Source organism: Haemaphysalis longicornis, unplaced genomic scaffold (genome assembly GCF_048455015.1).
Source record: "Haemaphysalis longicornis isolate Haplotype H1 unplaced genomic scaffold, Haemaphysalis longicornis Haplotype H1 scaffold_9, whole genome shotgun sequence".
Taxonomy (NCBI): domain Eukaryota; kingdom Metazoa; phylum Arthropoda; class Arachnida; order Ixodida; family Ixodidae; genus Haemaphysalis; species Haemaphysalis longicornis.
Genome location: NW_027526460.1, coordinates 127,767,269 through 127,787,014, shown reverse-complemented (window position 1 = coordinate 127,787,014; position 19,746 = coordinate 127,767,269). Strand labels below are relative to the sequence as shown.

Sequence of the window (19,746 nt, the reverse complement as noted above, 5' to 3'; positions counted from 1 at the left end):
ACGTATTATACCGCAGTGTGCCTTTCAGTAAAGAATAAGTGCAAAAACACGTCTCACGCCTATTTCACGACTACAAAGAACTAACAAGAAATGATGCACCTCTCCGTCTAACTGTGACGATGGACGAACACGAAGCTCTCTCGTGATGAATTTTTTGGTTGCGACTATGTGCTACTCTGGAGGTACGCATCTCTTATCTAAATTACCCACAGCAACTCTCGGGTGTGCGCTCCTTAGCCCTAACATTAGGGTCTACGGCCTAACGTTTGAGTCTAACGTTTGGGGTGTAGGGCGCGAATCGGTACCTGCTGTTTGGCGTCCACTGAGCAATTTTTTTTGGGGTGCCCGTTTGAGGTGTTAAACCCCATGATGTGACGTTAGGCCTAACGCCAAAACCTCAAAATGGGAAGTTAGGCCTAAAGTATTGAGGCTTACAGCCGCACGGCACGCTGAGCAATCTTGCGCTTCTCGTGACGGATTCTTTGGTTGTCCTTGAGTTTCCCGAACCCATTGCATCATATAGAAATTGCAAAATTTCTATATGATGCAATGCGGTCATATGCATTGCATATGATGCATTGCATTGCATATGATGCAATGCAATGCAACATCTGCGGTCGCGCTGCGCGCGGCTGCGAACTGTGCGCATTTGCAGTACTCTATGTCTCCGCGGTCTCCTCTCCTTCGGGCGCGCTGCGCATAGAAGCGGAGTGCCGCGCTCCGGCCGGTCTCTCAGTCGACGGTCGTCCGCGCTTGTGCTTGCGCTTGCTCTCTTGCCGTACCCGACGATTGCTTGATGCGACGCCAATGGAACCCCCTTCATCGCCGCATCACACCACGGTTCCCGCGAGGGGAGCTGGGCGTAATTTTTCCATATCTTTTTATCGTGTACCGTACCTCTAGTGTCCGTACCAGGATGTCCTGAATAGAGTGTGTAAAATGTGTGTTCCGCCAGGTGTTAAAACATTTTCTTAAAATTACACGCTGACACGGAAGGAGGAATTTTATTGAAATGAAATAAACACAGAAAGGTCGGCCTGACGGTGGTATATCTGGCCAGCTCAGGTTCCTCCGCATGCGCATTAATTTTTCACGCTGACACGCTCCCTGTTAAAACTTGGGTGAAAGACCGAAGTCTGTTTATAGCTTGGTCGACAGGCTGCCGGCTCTCTTCTCGACCAGAGCCAATTGATCGCTGTTTTGTAGATCGCAGAGATGCTGTCTTTTTCTGGGACATTTTACAGCGAACGCTCAGAAAAGACATGGATATTACGCTTTTCTCTATCCGATTTTTGTCATTCGACTATCCTGGTCAGCCGCCTTAGGACATGTTTGTGTTGATTGGTTTGTGGAGTCTGTGGTGATGCCGCTAATGTGATAGGCATGCTGAGCCACCAAGATCAACTAAGTCATATTTTCGAGAATCTGTGGCATTTCTAGATAGCGTGTATAGTTCCCTTGACCAACCACCTGACTGGTTCCCTCTTTTGAACACTTGTGTGTGTTTCCCTCACTTTAGATGTATATGTGCTTCTCATAACTTCTGTCTATTCTTTGGTTTGCTTGACTATGTATTTCTTTACTGCCACGTCTGAGCGTATCCTCCCATGTAATAAAGAAAAAAAAAAGAAATGGAGTAATCGGATAGACGCCGGCTTCACAATGCGAGGGACCTAGCTTCGATTCCGGCGAGGGGAGACGTCTTTTTCTTTCACTTCAACCACGATCATTCATCATCATCATCATCATCATCAAAGAAAGTTGGCTTTCCTGCAGAGCGTATTTGCGTACAACGGCATCAGTGAGGACACTAAAGCTTTGCTTTAAAAAGGGGAGAACGTAAGGATTGCATGAGTTGCGAAAGAGAAGCGACCACAATACCTGTGAATGTATTAAATACATCTATAAACTGTGTTTCAATACACATATACACTGTGTTTCAATACACATATACAACATACGTACATATAATATGTAACAAAATTGCATAATACAGTGGTGCAGTATACAAAGAAAGTGACGTCAGTGCGCTTTAAATTTCAAAAGCCGGCTAACGTTACTAGTAAAGGGTTCCATTTGCATTGATATTGTAATGGGAAGGAGTCGCATAGTCAAAACCTCTCAAGAGCAACGTCATTCTATGAGCAACAAGGGGTTCTGAAAGGGCAATATGCAAATCAAGTTTTCGTAGACCGGATATACTTCTATTTGGCATACCACATTGGTCTATCGTTGCTGGCGACACCAACAGATGTGTCCAACCGCGTTCATACCTTCAACAGGAGCCCAATATTTTAAATTTTTTGCTGTGAGTGTGTTAGCGCATTCATTGCACTTGCGTAGCCTTGACTTGTGCGCCAAGTGTTGTCGTGCAGAATACGCCTTAATGTGAGCACGCACAACTATTGGCGGGTGTTGCATTGTCTTCTTCCATGCCCCTTGCCTCAGGACCCCAGTAAAACGCGGCGTGCATGGCTATGCCAACCCAAGTTCTTTCCTGATAGCATTCCTCACAACTGATGAAACAGGTATTGGAGTCCCGTCTTGCGTCGTATCTGAAAATCAAAGAAAGGTAAAAATTGAAGTCTTTTGTACAAAACTAAAGAGACACACTCTCAAACTCCTAACATCAATGTTATTTTAACTACTAGAGTGATGGAAGGTTAACGAACACATTTGCTATAAAAAAGAATTGTTCAGTGATCGCGGGTCACAGTTTGCACTCGTGCGGAATATATGCGGTGAGACGTGTGCCCTCCCAGTATTGAACAGAAAAAGGCATGGTTTTCACAAAATTCCTGCACTTCAAGTAGCCTGACCTTTATACCAGTTACATGTGATTTTGTTTACAGGATGGCGTATCTCGAATAGCAATTTGTTCTGGGTCTCCGCTTCCGTGGTTGTGTACATTACCGTGGTGTCACTTATATTATCACGCTGTAAAGAAAAAGCAAGGTTCATACAGAAATTAACTTCTATTAGAGCAAACTTGTGCTCCACGATAAACTAAACGAAAACACAAACGCCCAAGAAACTGTCAACAAAGTGACGTGCCCATTTGAGTATCGGTGAATCCACTGCTGTGGCTTTTCTCTGTATCCACTTGTAACACTCTCCTTCCCAGAGGCATCGCATTGAATTTAGAACATTGTCAATCGAACAAGAACACTCTAGTTAAAGGGGTCCTGAAATACCTTCCGCCGATGCGTGGATGTACATGTAACCAAATAAAGCAATGTATTAGCAATCTCCTCCCGCAAGAATTTTGTTGAAGCGATGAGTATTAGCTGAGAAATCGTAAATCAAAAACCGCGCATTATCGTCGCGCCGCGTTTCCTCCTCCTTTCAACTTACTCTCCGCTGTTGACGGCGAGAGAGCCTTCCCTCCCATGATGCTGCGCTCCTCGGCGGTGACGTACTTCCGCTATTTCGCTGCTCACACAGCCGTCTGCTACGGGCAAGCTTTGTTGACACCATGAATTCCGCACTCCGCTCAAGGCTGGAAAAGCGAACGAAAAATCTGGCCCCATGTGTGCGGCGGCCTGGCCTTGCCCTTTCGCGGTGTACGTTGCTGCAGAACTTTGCTATCGGCGGCACGCGACTTTTTATCGGCGGCGAACTCGCAGCCGCACGGGGAGGATCCTGCGCTCGCTCCCTTGGATGCACAGCGCACTGTTTATCCAAAAAGCGCCGTATCAGATGTGGCCCCGCTGGTGCCGGGTCTTATTTTGTGGCGGTGGTAATTCCTGCCGGCGGCATGTGAAAAAGACATTTTAAACCGATACAGAACCCGTGCACAAAACGCCAGTTCAGCTTGGGGCGACGCGTGGTGGAGAGGGGCAACGTTGGAAAAACATGCTCCGCCGCGGCTCTGAGCTTTCTAGCGCTGGAGCGAGCACCATTTCTTTGACAATATCAAACATCGGTTGCCCTGGCAACAAGGCACAAACCGCTCTAGAAGTCAGTTACGGTTGCGTGATCCCGGTTCAGCTTGGGGCCCCACCTCGCGGCATATGGGCACTGCAGGCATACTACTCACTCCCATTTGGAAGTGAGAGATGCGTTTGGCATTACAGGAGGCGATGGTGTGTGTGTTATGGACGCCTTTGTTTCGCGATGAAATGCGACGTTGTGCTTCTGCGGGTGGATAGTGCTTCCCATGGTCCAGATTATCTTTCTCGAGCGGCGTACGACTCAACCTCGCATGGGGTATGTGCAGTGTGCGTGGCTAAAAGCCATCTCGGCTTGTGCGCCACAGTTAAGTGACTTGCTGTTCGTCCCCGCAAACCGCGCGCGAGGTGAGTGCCGAATTTACGAGGGGCAGCAGGAGGCAACCCATCGTCTGTCAATCGCGGTTCGGACTTGCAACGCATGTTGTGACGTTGTGTTCGTTCGAAACGCATCTCTGGTTTGTTTGGAAGTTGAATAAAATGTATGCCTCAAACCCAGGCATTCGGCTCAGGGCGTTCTCTGCGATTGCAAGAAAGAAGTGCCACGGGGCTTCAACGCTTTCTTTATGGATGATGATGATGATGATGGTTGGATGTTAATGGCGCAAGGCCAACTAGGGCAAAGAGCGCCAAAACAGTGGTTAAATATGAGAGGTGAGAACTTAGACACTGAAATCAGTAAGCAAGAACAAAAGTAAAATCAATAAAAGACAGTGAGGATGGCTGGTGTAAAGGGCCAGATTTCATGATGCGTGATAGGAAATGAGGTTTAAAAACTTGACTTCTGACAAATACTCAAACACACGTTTGACGGAAACAATGGCATCGTCACCTAGGAAAAACGATGGATGTAGGGGAATATGTTGTCTGTAGAGTTCTCTGAAGTGTTTATGTCGTGTTGTGTGAAGTGCCTTGCATGTGATTAGTATGTGCACTACGGATAGGGCCTCTCCGCACCTGCCGCACTGGGGTCTAGGAGATCCCGTCAGCAGATACGAGTGCGTTGCATGGGTGTGCCCTATCCGCAGCCTAACCAAGGCGACTTCCGTGTGTCTGTTGTGCGAGTCAGATGTGTACCGTCCCAAGTGTGGCTTTATTACATGTGATTTGTTGTCTGTCTGTTCATTCCAGTGTGTTTGCCATGTTCTGCGCAAGTGTTGTCTTATGTGTGGCTTGAGGTCTGTGTAAGGTAGTGTTGTTATGTCTACTGTGTTTCGGAGTGCAGCATTGGCGGCCATTTCATCCGCCAGTTCATTTCCGCCGATGGCCAGAGTGGCCTGGCACCCAACACACAGTCACCTCAAGGTTTGAAGAATATGCCAGCACAATTGATTTCAAGACAAGGTTAACTACATGGTTTTTCGAGGACTCTCCGGATGACAATGTATGGACGACACTCAGCGAATCTGTATAGATGATGGATTTAGGAATATGATGTTCAACTATGTGACTTACAACAAGAAAAATGCCATATGCTTCTGCCGTAAAAATAATTGTCTTTACATTCATTGTTCTATATGCTTCAAAATTCGGCCCATGCGCCGCACAAGACACTGCAGTGAATGTTTTCGATGCATCGCTGAAAAACTCTGCAGCCTTGTATTTATCCTGCACATACATGAAATGCTGCAGAATCCCACTTTTCGGTGTCCTGTTCTTATTGTATTTTAAGAAAGACAAGTCACATGCAACAGGACGAAGATGCCATGGTGCTACAAGATAAGTGATAGATGACTTGAATGTGTCTACAAAGGAGACCTCATGAATAGTGACCTCGTCCCTTACTCTGAGCGAGAAGGGAAGAGGAATGGACGGGCGATTTAAAAAGAGCTTTGATGTGGATGTATCATTAAAAACCGGTTTAAAAGGATGGTTGTCCATTGATGAAATTTTAGAGGCATATAACAAGTCAACATAGGTTCGCTGGTGTGATAAGCACCATTTGTCACACTCTGCGTAAAGACTCTGTACAGGGCTCGTACGGAATGCGCCACAAGAGAGGCGAAGCCCCAAGTGAAGCACTGGGTCGAGCATTTTAAGTGCTGTTTTAGTGGCTGACCCATACACAACACTCCCATATTCCAATCTAGACCCCACTAGACTTGTGAAAATACGTAACAGGAGTTGCTTATCCGTTCCATATGACTGGTGGGACAAGATTTTAAGAATGTTGAGAGCCTTTAGACATTTATGTTTCAATTGTTTAATGTGAGGGATGAACGTAAGCCTTTCATCCAGCACCACACCTAAAAACTTGTGTTCCTTCCTCACAGGAATCGATACGCCATTAAGGATAATGTCTGGGTCCAGATGGATCCCACGCCTCCTGGAAAAGACAACACAGGTGCTTTTTTCTGGGTTAACTTTAAAACCGTTCTTGTCTGCCCAGCTGGCAAGTTTTTTGACACCGAGCTGGACTTGACGCTCACAGATGGACATATTACACGATTTAAAAGATAGCTGGATGTCGTCTACATACATTGAATAAGAAATTGTAGGTGGCAATGCCTTCCCAAGGGAGTTCATTTTAACTATGAACAGAGTGCAGCTTAGCACTCCACCTTGCGGAACGCCGTTTTCTTGCACATGAACTCTTGAGAGTGCGCTACCTACTCTCACGCGAAACGTTCTTTCGGACAAATAACTAGCAAGGGTGTTGAGCATATGGCCCGAAACACCGAAAGACTTTAGGTCACTTAGGATCCCGTAACGCCAAGCGGTGTCATAGGCCTTCTCAAGGTCAAAAAATACCGTTGTGCAAAACTGTTTGTGAATGAAAGCGTCCTTTATGTATGATTCAAGGGCGACAAGTTGGTCATTTGTAGATCGCTCCGCCCTGAAGCCTGCCTGGCAGCCCTCGAGAAGACCATTGTACTCAAGGAAGTACACGAGTCTCCTGTTGATCATCTTCTCGAATAGCTTGCAAAGGCAGCTTGTAAGGGCGATGGGCCGATAGCTAGCAGGAGAGGAAGGGTCCTTTCCTTCCTTCAGGAAAGCCACTACTATGGCCTCCCTCCAAGAACGAGGAATGTGCCCCGAAAGCCATATGTTGTTGTATAGATGTAGGAGTGTTTCAAGAGTGTCTGGGTGTAGGTGTTGTATCATGGTGTATGTGATTTTGTCTGCACCTGGAGCTGAAGGCTTACATGTGCTCAGAGCAACCTTCAGCTCATGAATTGAAAAAGGAGAATTGTAAGAAGTGTGCGACTTCTTGCTATCACACTGGGACTTCTTTTCCGCAGACGTTTTGTGCTTCATGAAAGTGTTTGTGTAGTGTGATGAGCTGGACACATGTTCGAAGTGTTCTGCAAGTGTGTTGGCCTGGTCTTCGAGTGTGTCCCCTGTTGTGCTAACCAGGGGCAGGCTGTTTTTTTGTTGTCCTTTCAGCTTGCGTATATGTGTCCAGACTTTGTGTGTATCAGTGTATGAGTTGATGGAAGTGAGGAAGGTGCGCCAACTCTCCCTTTTCGCCTCGCGACGCACTCGCTTCCCAAAAGCCTTTGCCCGTTTAAAAGAAATGAGGTTATCTGACGTGGGGTACCGGCGAAGGACACCCCACGCCTTGTTCTGGGCCTCTCGCGCCCGCCTGCAGTCCTCGTTCCACCAGGGCCTCCTTGGGGTGCGGGACCCACTGGAGGCCTGGGGAATGGACTTTTCGGCGGCGTCGAGGATGTGCGCCGTGACGAGTTGGGCGGCTTCCTCCACGTGTAGGTGTTTTATGGATGTGTGGTGTAGTTGAGATATTTGTGTGAATGTGCTCCAGTTTGCTTTTGATTCATTAAACTTTTGATGGGAAGATGGACTGCTCGGGCCTATACCCACATACGTTAATGAAGTGGAGAAATGGTCACTACCATATGGGTCTGTGCCCACACCCCACTCAAGACACGGAAAGAGAACTGCGGAACCAATCGCCAAGTCAAGATGCGAGTATGTATTGTGTCCTAACTTATGGTATGTAGGCTGTTTTTTGTTGAAAAGGCATGCTCCGGAGGATGTAAGAAACTTCTCTATCAGGCGACCTCGGGCATCCGTTCTGGAGGAGCCCCAAAGAGAGTTGTGCGCATTAAGGTCGCCTGTTAGTATGTATGGTTCGGGCAGCTGGTCAACCAGTGCCTCGAAATCAGAGCTCAGAAGTGCAAAATCAGGAGAGATGTAAATGGAGCATACCGTTATCAACCTATTAAATATTATTGTACGGATCGCTACAGCCTCGAGGACAGTGTTTAAAGAGAGAGGGTGGCATGCTAATGATTTCCGGGCGATAATGGCCACACCTCCTGAAGAGTGGGTGCAGCCAACCCTGTCCTTTCTGAATACCATGTACCTATTTAAGAAATTTGTTTGTTTAGAATTGAGGTGGGTTTCCTGAAGACACATGATACTTGGCTGACTGGCATGCAGAATCTCATACACATCGTCAAGATTTTTAAGGAGGTCTCTGCAGTTCCATTGGATGATGTTTTCTGTTCCCATTATTTACGTTTAAGAATGACTGGAGTGTCTGTGTGTGTGTTCATGTGTCGTCTTTCGGGGCTGTTACTCGTGGATTAGGCTTTTTAGGCCTTTCTACTGGCTTGACCGTCGGAGGCCGCTCCTTGCGCTGCGTTGCAGGCAGGAACGGCGCGACGTCCATATCGTCGTCGGATGTCCGAGGGGTGCCCGTCGAACCGGGTCCCCCGGACTTGGCCCCACTTCGGGAGCCCTTCGTTTGAGCCGCCACCGCCGCCACCGTCGTGGGCGCCAGAGGTGGCACGGGCGGTGCGGTGACGGTGGGAGCCGGTGCGGTGCCCGTGGTGTCCATCACCTCGGTACCCTCCAACGTACTGGAGGACGGGGAGACAGAGGCGGGAGCGGCACCGGTCCCAACAGAAGTGGTTTGCACCACAACCGCTGCTGCCTCAGCAAGCGGCGTGGTGCCGGGTTGGGCTGCGTGAGGCAGCCCAGTGGGGGGCGGGGGCGGGACCAGGTCAGACTCGCTGAACTGGGTCCCTGTGGAAACCAGACGTCGCTCCGCCCCCCGGCGAGCTCCGTCGGCGTACCTCCCCAAGGGGAAAGAGGCGAACCTCTTCCGCGCCTCTGGGAAGGTGATGTTCTCAGTTACCTTGATGTTGATTATCTTTTTTTCGGTTTGAAATTTTTCGCACTTGCGGGAGTAGGCTGCATGCGCCCCCCCGCAGTTAACACAAGAGAGGGTGTCGGATGGACAGTTGTCAGTCGGATGATCGTGCGCCGCGCATTTTGCACACGTCGTTCGGCCACGGCAAGAGTTTGTACCATGCCCGAACCGCTGGCACTTAAAACAGCGCCGCGGATTCGGGATGTACGGACGGATGGAGCAACGGATAAAACCTGCATGTATGTGTTGTGGAAGAACTGCGCGGTCAAAAGTGAGGATAATGTGCTTGGTGGGAATCTCCTTGTCGTCTCTGCGGATAGTGATGCGTCTCACGGCAGTGACGCCCTGATCCTTCAAGCCGGCAAGGAGATCCGCATCCGTTTCATTCAAGAGATCTGTCTCGGATATCACACCCTGCGAGCTGTTGAGGCTCCGATGGGGTGTGACCCTGATGTCTAGATCAGCCAGTCTAGTCTGAGCTAGAAGCTTCGTGGACTGCTGCTTGTCAATTACCTCGATTAGTAGTTCACCAGACCTTTGTTTTTTGCACTTATATGATTTTCCTACTATGGCTTCAAGATATTTTGCAATCAAGAAGACTGACTGAGATGCTAGAGGGTGGGTTGGATTGAGCGATTCCATCACAAGAAATCGAGAGAAATTATCCGGTTCAGGAAATGTCAAAGATGGCAATGAAGGAAAAGATACTTCGGTGCGGCCCCTTTTCAGGGACCGATCACGTTTGGGGGGGGGGGGGGGTTTGTAAGTACCATAGGGCATACTATACTATAAAAGCAGGGAGACTGGGGTAATTTCTTCTTTGACCTTACCCTGGTAGTCAAAGAGGTCCCGGAGCTCCCTGCCTGGTAGACAGGCAGGGAGCCCATCGGCCGGAGCTTGACCAAGGCTCCGACGGCCACCGTTCACGGCTTCTAACCCTTCACCTTTCAACTTCTAGTCACGGTAGGTAACAACTTAAGTATGGGGGGCTCGGGGTACGCGGTGTCGCCACTCACCGTCACCAAGATTACTCAAGGTGCCCCGTGCGGGGGCTTTCTTTATGGAACGTACTCAGGTAAGAGAATATGCATGTCGTGTTATGGCCGTGTTGCATTCAATACAAACGGTTAAGCGTTTGTTTACACTTGTTTCGTTTGTCGTAAAATGTCCAAGCACTCCGGCCTCTGCTGGCCGATCAGCCGGCGAGCCGACGCTGAGCAGACGACTCATCTCTTTGCCGGAAGTGCGTGAAAAAGCCGCCCAATAGCAGGATGTCTAGCTCATGACGAACATCTGGGAATTGATGACGTAGACATGTGAAGATGGCGGCGTCCAAAAACACGAAGGGAAGGGTGAGAAAAAAGCGACAAACTTTGCAACAAAAGTGTGAGCTTTCCGCTGCGCGTAAAAGAGTAATACTTGGCACAGATGATGTTCACGACCCAATCTAACGATTGCGCTAGTCAATTTAGTGTGCTCAAAACGCCTTTCAGGGCATTTTAAGTGACAAAAGTTTGCCAAGCGGCATACCGCATGTACAGTCAACTAGCACTGTGCTTGAAACACAGGATAAGATAACCCGGCGTGGCCAAGCGCTGGTTAGAAAACATAAAAGAAATTCCAAAGGAAAGCTGATGGTGACATTCTCACGCAGTCGAAGACGACGCACCTGTCTTGAAAGAAAAACAGGTTTATTGGAGCGAACTTGTGCTCCCCTAACAACTCAAAGAATACACAGGCGGCGAAGGAGCAGTCAACAAAGTGACTTGCGCAGGCGAGTGTCGGCAAATCGAATAGCGCGGCGTCTACTTTGCGGAAATTTACCTGTTAGCGCGAGTGTTTCTCGAACCGTCGAATTACATCCAGACAACTGTAGATCAAAGATTATTCTAGGCTGGTGGCGTTAGTTCTAAACACTGTCGCTATCAAATCAGATAACACGTGTGGCAAAAAAATAAAGAATGGAGCGCTGAATAACGCTGAAAGAATGAATAAAGAATGGAACGAAGGCTCATGAATGCAAAGTCCTTTACTGTTGATTTATTGTAGGGTTTAGCGCGCCGATGCAACGCAGAAAATGAGGCGCGCCGTCGTGGAGGGCTCCGGATTAATTTTGACCACCTGTGGATCTTTAACGGGCGCCGAAATCTCAATACACAGGCGTTTTTGCTTTTCGCCTACATCAGAAAAACTGCCGCCGCGGCCGGGAATCGAATCCGCGTCCTCGTGCTCAGCAGCGCAACGCCTTAGCCACTGAGCCACCGCGGCGGGTAAGTCCTCTGCTGTAATTACGCGCCGATCGTCATGTACAGTCATGGACAAATGAAACGTGAGCACAAACATTATAATCAGAACCCGCAAAATTAAAAAATACTGCTCGTGTAGGCCGAATAACAAAGGCGCTTTTGATATATTTCGAAAGCGACATTCCCGTACTTTGTTTCTGTAATTAATCCAAGCTTCATTTTCCCTTGCGGGGAAAGAAATCGTGCTATTTGTGTGTTCTGGTTGACATCTTTGTGTTCTCGTTTCATTTATGAATCACTGTACCTGTACCAGAGAATTATGGAAGCTATTGTGTGCCCCGTTTTGTGCAGCTGAGAGACAACGAATGGTCGTCACTATCGACATCACACAGACCAGCTACGTAGCTGACCTTTAAGTTAGATGCCTAACGAAACACTTCACTAAGAACGGTACTGTACCAGCTAATTTACCTGCAAGAGGACTTCACAGTTTCTCAGAAGCGTAAGGTGGTGTGAACTTATTCTCAGGAACTGTAACAACGACCGGATTATACTTCAATTATTAGCAGCCCCATCATGTGTCCATTGCCCGGTCACCAGCACTCTCACAAGCAAGGAAAAGTCATCCCACACATTTTAAAGACTACATGACTTAGAGGATGAGGGATACAACAAAACCAAAAAGTGCGTACATGGGCCGAGCAAACCTGTGTATAAACACATATACGCCTCTGCATAACTGCCCTAAAAGTGTATACGCAAACAACCGCACTATCTCTCAGTCTTGTAGTACCTCTGCTACAAACAAATCGTGTACTGCCGATGATGTGGAACCATGACAGCCAGCCATACAGAGTTCCTCCTTGCAGAAAGGTGGTCACACCTCGGTACGGGACCAACAGAATGCTTGACCGGCAGGCTGCGTTGGCGTGGACCAGCTCGTGCATCTTGTCAAAGAAGTTGATCATCTGCTCTTGCAGCTGCTCGGCTGTCAGCTCCCCGCACTCGCGCATGTCGTTCAGCGTCAGAAGGGGGTTCGCGCCCTCAGCCACGACGTAGTACTGCACAGACAGAAGAAAAAGAAACTGAACAAAATGTCGACACCACTCACTCGTTACAGTTTATTGTACTGCAGATAAAACTCGTTGTACATACACTCCGTGAAAAAATAATTGATATGAAACGGCGCAGAATGCCCCATTTCAACGTGCCGGCGATAACTCACAAGCTACAAGTGCCAATCCAATCCTTAGGGTGAACAGCATTTCATGCCAATTCAGTAGCTGGCCAAAAGGCAACGCTCGCGGGAGGGAAAAGGTGGAACGTTTCCACGCTTACGTATTACCGTTCGGCGCTTATCTGCGTGCTTTCAAGAACACTGACGTTTTCCTTTTTATGCAAAACAAAGAGTTGAGTGACGTGGCACAGTGTTTAACGGAACGAATTACCCAACTGTTTCTAGTGGTATAGCCTGCTACACAAGGTAGAACAACTTCCAACATTCGGCACGCAGGTAAATTTCAACAACCACACAACGGATGAACTTGAAATATTTTAGCATGGCTGAAGTATATGCAGTCGCTGTATGGAAAGCAAAGCAGTGCAATAAAAGAATGTGTAGCAACCATTCTTGAAGTAAACTTTATTCTAACCTCCTAAAACAGCTCTACAACTCAAACAGCTGCTAGTAAATAGCAAACAAAGTGTTATAAAAACCTAATAAGCCCGATGTACGTAATAGAGCTCTGCACGGGCCGAAAATTGGGGCCCGAGCCCAGCCCGGGCCCGGTGCTTATCGCAATAGGCCTGGCCCGACCCGACAAGGAAGGCCGACGGGCCGGCCCGGGCCCCGCCCGGCCCGGCCCGGCTGCGTGTTTTCAACCCAAATACCATATGGGCCCGCGCCTGATTGGGGACGTTTGAAAGCGAAAACTACCTAAACGCGTTAAAATGCATCGTAAGGGAAATGATAACAGGCAAAACCAACAATAAACGGGCAAAACAACCCCAATTAAACATAAAAATCATGTACATATCCCTACCGCAGCTGGCCTTCGCTCAGCTACATACGGAACAATTGAAACCGACATAAAGGTGACAGAACCGCCCAACCCTTAAAAAAAGATGAACCAAAAACCCCCCAACTACGGATAAATTCATGGTAATATTGAAAAATATTCAACAAAAGTAGCCAAAACCGAAATGGCCCAAACCACTGAAAAGTAAATAAAGGAGCTGGAACTGACCTCAAGGGAACAAAACCACCCGGCATTTCGTGTAGAATTTCATAATGTGCCATAAATGAATTTAAAAAGGAATTAAAAATAGAATGGCACCCGGGGAACCTGATTCTTGCGATTGCTATCAAGAAATTGAACCTGTATGCCAGGGGACCAGCCGGTTCGTGTTTGTTTAAACAGGGTGTGTATTGTTTTGTTGTTTCGTCCGTATACGTTTCCTTTTCTCGAGAGTATATAGGGCTGTCGGACTCGGTCCCTTCTTTTTATCGAGACGCAAAGTACACACGTGCGTTCATGCACATTTTATGGGTGCCGCTTTACTACGTTCTATACCAACTCAAATCGCTTATCTATAAAGTTTCAATCATATTAACTGTTACTGTTTAGGTGGCTGTTGGCTCATTTAAACCACCCTACTCCCCTGTTGCGCGTTTCCTTTCGTCTTCGTCTGCCGGCCACGACGCGCGAGGGCACAGGCCACCTCCAACCACCAGCTACGCTCACCCCGATGTTTTCCCGCCGAAACAAATGGCAAAAATAAAGTTGAATTGTTACATCAGTCTTTGACAGCTTCACTTTTGTTGGCTCAGGGAAGGAAACGCAACTACGAATAGGGCACTGCTACAGAAAACAGGTGGAGACGCAGGTTTCTCTAGCAGTGTTTGCAGTTCGAAGTGTTCCATCTTGAAATTTTTTTTTCGCCCGAACTTAGAGGTGGAAACTAGTCACACTGAATGGTCATTCGTTGTACTTCCCTAGGCGGTGTGTCGCTGAGCCACATGTGTTGCTCAGTTCATCCTAAGACATACAGTTGCAAATCTTTTACACTTACCGCTTGCCATACGCCCACATGTGCCTCAGACACTAACGATAAGTCCCGTGGAATGTAAAAAGACACCTGATCCGTGCTTTTACCGCGTCAGCAACATGTAGTTTCTGTGACATCATAGAAAACCTAAGTATTGCTTCACTGTGCCGCGCCAGCCCGGGCTGTCAGGACGGCCCGGCCCGGCCCGTCTGAAGCATTTACATTTCGGCCCGAGTCCGGCCCGGGCCCGGGTGAAAAGTAAGTCAGGTGGCCCGAGCTCGGCCCGCGGGCCGGGCCGGGCTTAGGCATTCGGGTAACCCGAGCCCGTGCACACCTCTAGTACGTAATGTATGCTTCTGCGTTGAATTTGTTAGCTCAATTGCCACCCATTATCCAAGACTAGCAAACAACATGAAAAGGTTCATTTGCGAAAGCCTTGTTAATGCTTGGGCCCATTCCTACTCAAGCAACCAATATTCACTGGACATCAAGCGAACATCCCTTCTACATACTATAGGAGCTTTGTAAGGATTAGCTACCGTACTTACCCGATTCTAACGCGCCCCCCATTCTAACGCGCACCCGATTTTCCTGGCAAAAAAAAAACAGAAAAACTTGCACCTCCGATTGTAACGCGCACGGAACTTTATATCCCAGACAAACGAATGCGGGAGAAATGGACCATTTATTTCCCGAAGTAATCTCCTCATCTCACTCCTCGCCGCTTTCCGCTGACCACATCTCGTCCTCGGTGCCGCCAAGAGCGTTCGCGATGCCACACTTCTGAACGAACGTTCAACCATGGTCGACGGGATAGTGGCCCACGCCTCGCACGCCCATCCCGCGAGCTTCTCCCGAGCCGCACGCTTCAGCCGACCGCTCGTTTTGAACGCGTGAGAGCCGCTGCTGCCATGGCTGTTATCAAGCGCGCAAGTGGAACGATTTGCCGATTTGTGTGAACACCGATAGAAAACCATAGGCGCTTATACTTCCTCCGTTCAAAAAATTGTGGCTAAACATGGAGAAAGTCTTCCTTCATGTTGCTAAAGGCAGGGTGGTAAAGCGAGCTCCGAGACCGTACGAATCGTGGGCGCTGACATGATACAATTCCCATGGTTGCCAGATCAATTGTATTCAGTTTTGTAAAGAGTTGTTCGTTAATTATTGAACTAAAACAAAGAACTGAAGCAAAATAGTTGCAAATAATTGCCTCAGTAATTAAAACTAGCTCTACAAAAAACGTTTACTGTAATTAAGCTCTAATTTGCGAACAAAAAGTAAGTGCGTAGCTCAGTTTTGGTTTCGATTTCTTTAAGTGTGCTAGGAAGTGGCGAGGCCCTTACGCCTGACTTGCGCAGTGTGTGTGCGTGTGCAGTATCCAGCTTAGATCTGCGTGCGTGCAAAACGCGTACAACTGGTACAACTCGGATGCATGCGCTGAGCAAGTGCCTCCCCGTGCGCTTGCGAGGCTGTCATTCGTTTCTTCACGTTAAACACCCTGAACTGACGCCGGAACAGCGATTCCGATCTGACCTTGACGACCGCAAGTTCACTACAGGCTACGGAGTGGCAGCCAGCGATTGTTCCCGTTGGAAGAGAAATAAAAGGAACTTTTATAATAATTCGGTTCCAGTTGTTTTATTCATGCAACTTCTTAAAGCTCTCCATGCTTCGAACTTTCGCGAAAACGTTCGTGAAGGTAGAACGAAAAAATAGGTAACGAAATGCGGTTTCTTTTTTAATCAATCACAATAAGTCAACAAGTCAATGTTTTCTCCTCGCGCGCTCTGTACGGCAAATTACTGCACATTCAGTCCCGCAAGCTTTCCCTTTGAAGTGGTGGAAAGCAGCTAGAACTTGACGAATATAGACGGAAAGGAAAACGGGACACGCCGCTGACTGTATTTCGCATATTCCCTTGGCATGCATTCTACCACTCCGTTGGCCTGCGATCGACCGCGCTCTTTCGTTTCTCCTTGGCATGCATTCTACCACTCCGTTGGCCTGCGATCGACCGCGCTCTTTCGTTCCTGTGCTTCAAAGCGCCGCGACTCACCGGCAATATCAGCGTTGGCCCATGCGATAACGTTTTTCTTTTTTTGTGTGTGTCAACAAAGGTTTTACATTCAGCTACAAAGCCACAGTTCTTCACTTCACTTCGTTTGAAAAGCATTGAGCGACTCGCAAAATGTCACAGAATGGCAAACAAAGCAGCACAGCGCAAAAATGCACGGAGATCATGTCGGAGATGCATTTTTTCTGTGCGCCCCAGTACGGATCAGCCGATTCCTTGACGTCCTCGCGCATGCGATCAGTCGCATTCGAGCTTGCGCGCAAGAGTTGCGTGAGCGTTGCCACATCTTGCTGAAATAGCCTCAGTACATATAAGCCACACACTAAACCGAAAACACGTCGGTTACCTACCCACAGGAGATAAACTACGCAATGCTGTCGACGCCGCCTATACAAAATCCGCCTGGCCAGCGGTCCGCCATGTTACAATTAATCCCGGCATGCTTCGCTAGCCGGACGCGGAAACGCCACAGTAGCCCGTTGCCAGATTACAACCCATCGCTTTCGCCGTTTTTAGTAAGCAAAAACTCATCTGGCAACCTTCAAATCGTTGTATCATGTCTGCCACTGTGTGTCGTACGGTTACAATGCATTGGCTCAGCGGCGCGCTTTCCCTCTAGAGTCAGTATATTATCTCTATGGCTAAAGGCTTTGGCGCCATCTTGAGATAGCGATGGCGATGGGTGGGACGAAATTTCCGCTGTTTCGGCAGTTTCGGTTTTGTATCCGATTCTAACGCGCATGCGATTTTTCGGCCTATTTTTCCGGAAAAAAGGTGCGCGTTAGAATCGGGTAATTACTCATTTTAAGCCTGTACTGTAAATGTCTCTGCAGATACAAAGGCAACAAATGACGGGTATGGGCATTCCAAACGACGTATTATAAAAAGCACAACTATTCTTCGACATGCAATGAACACAGCACACGTACTACCTAAGCACAAAACACAATCATCTGTGAATGCACACAACGCACTGAGAAACGGTAAAGAAAGTTGCCAGCCCTGCTGGGGTAATACCTAAGTAACCCAACCTCCACTTCTTTTCATAAAACTCCAGGAAAAAATGATCGTTGCCAGCAACAGAATGGTACTTCAAAATAAGATGATTTTGGAGGTCATTTTAAAGCATAAGCCCTCATTCACACAGCCGTCACCTTCTCCGTCACGGCACCGTCACGCCAAACGACCGTGACGGAGACGTAAACGGAGTAGCGTTCGTACTGGAGCTCTTCGTCAGAGTACAGGGTCGTCTGCCTAGTGATCAGTTTAGCCTAGAATTGAGCTTGCCTAATCTTAAAAGTCAAGAAACTAGCTTAGATTTTTAGGTGTGCTCACTTTTCGCTAAATTTAGCCTTAAAAATTTGTTTTCTGGTTGGCCGGTTTACTACGGGTGTGGTCCCGTCGCGTTGACGGAACGGAAACGTAGAGCTAAGCTTCCCGTCACCATCGCATCGTTTTCGGCGAGAAATCGCCCCTGAAACCGTCACCCATGACGGAAGACGGGGACGTGACGGTGACGTGACGGGGCGAAAAACGCCTGTGTGAATGGGGGCTAAGTCTGCAACAAAATTTTACGTCACCACGTCACCTGACAAAGGTCTCCAACAAAAAGGAAAGGTTACATTGGGTGTGCATTACTGTGGTCCGTAATATTAACGCTATTACAGCACGTGCAACAACGACATTAAATATATAACTTTAGGGTAGCATTTATTCACACAATTATGTATGAATGCATACAACCCATTGAGAAACGGCGAAAAAAGTTGCCAGTTTGGCTGCGTTGATACCCAGGTAACCCAACCTCCACTTTTTGTCTTAACACTCCAGGAAAAATTATCGTTGCCAGCAACAGAATGGTGCTTATAATAAAGGTCGTTTTGGAGGTCATTTTAAAGAAAATGTTTGCAACAAAATTTCAACTCACCACGTCGCCAAAGGCCTTCAAACAAAAAAGGAAAGGCTAAATTGGTGTGCATTATTTTGGTCCGTAATAATAACGCCGTTGCAGCAAGTGCGGCAAAGACATTAACTATAACTTTAGGGTTGTATTTATTCACACAATCATGTGTTAATGCACACAACCCGTTGAGAAACGGTGAAGAAAGTTTCCAGCCTTGCTGAGTTGATACCCGGGTAACCCAACCTTTACTTTTTGTCTCAACACCCACGAAAAAATTTTCGCTGCCATGAACAGAATGTTCTTTATAATAAAGGTCATTTTGGAGTTCATTTTTAACGATAAGTCTGCAACAAATTTTCAACTCACCACGTCACCAAACAAATGGCTTCAACAAAAAAGGAGAGCTTAAATTTGGTGTGCATTACTGTGGTCCGTAATATTAACGCTGCTGCAGCAAGTGCAGCAGCAACACTAAATGTAACTTTAGGTTGCATTTATTCACGCAATCATGAATGAATGCATACAAACCATTTAGAAATCATGAAGTGGACATACTTGCTGTGTTGATACCCAAGTAACCCAACCTCCACTTCTTGTCTTCACACTCCAGGAAAGAGTATCGTTGCCAGCAACAGAATGGTGTTAGAATAAAGATTTTTTTGGACATCGTTTTTTAAGGTCAAGTATGCAACAAAATTTCAGCTCACCACTTCACCAAACAAAAGCCTCCAACATAAAACGAGCGCTTAAATTTCGTCTGCATCATTGTGGTCCGTAATATTAACGCTCTTGCAGCTTGTGAGCAACGACATTAAATTTAGCATTTCTATGCCTTTCTAAACTTCTATAACTTATTCAAAAACAAGACCTGTACAGTGCAGATCGAGATCAGATAGCCATTATTGTTTTGAAAAACCCAATTCTCCGAAACGAATAATTAGAATTAAGATAATGTGTGTGGAAACTTACATGTTAAACGTTTGTCTTTGTAACGATAACAGAGAAAATATAGAATTCCTTAAATATTAGCAAAAACTGCAAATGCGGTGATTCGCAGTATGGCTTCACTTTTTCGGTTACAACCTGGGATCAGTTTTTCCTAAACCGCCACAAGCAACTTCGCATATAGAGCAGTAAAAAGATAGCTGCTATTTTTTTTACGAAATAGCGCCCAGAAAGGCATAATGATAATGAAAATTGGAGAGCTACGCCAACCAGTTGTAGTACCTGAGTTACAGTGATGATAATGATGTTTGGATGTTAATAGCGCAAAGCCAACTTGGGCAAAGAGCGCCAAGAAAGTGTTCTGATGAGTTTTAGAAGTCACCTTCTATTTCAGAAGTTAATTTTAGTATTTAAACAAATTTAGAATTTAAATCAATTTTAGAAGTCACCTGACTTCTAAA

At 47.2% G+C, this 19,746-nt stretch overlaps 1 protein-coding gene across 5 annotated transcripts in view; it reads right to left on the bottom strand.

Annotated features, from left to right (window-relative positions):
• Positions 1-1,927: 1,927 nt before the first annotated feature.
• The window catches only part of LOC144151574 (stimulator of interferon genes protein homolog), a 41,969-nt gene continuing 24,150 nt past the window's right edge, over positions 1,928-19,746 (bottom strand). For all 5 annotated transcript variants that reach the window (XM_077682680.1, XM_077682679.1, XM_077682678.1 and 2 more), the window contains 2 exons: positions 12,199-12,376; positions 1,928-2,555 (listed from right to left, as the gene is read on the bottom strand). In XM_077682680.1, the coding sequence (XP_077538806.1) occupies positions 2,476-2,555; positions 12,199-12,376 (258 nt within the window). In that variant the 3' untranslated portion in view covers positions 1,928-2,475. The remainder of the gene's footprint in view (positions 2,556-12,198; positions 12,377-19,746) is intronic.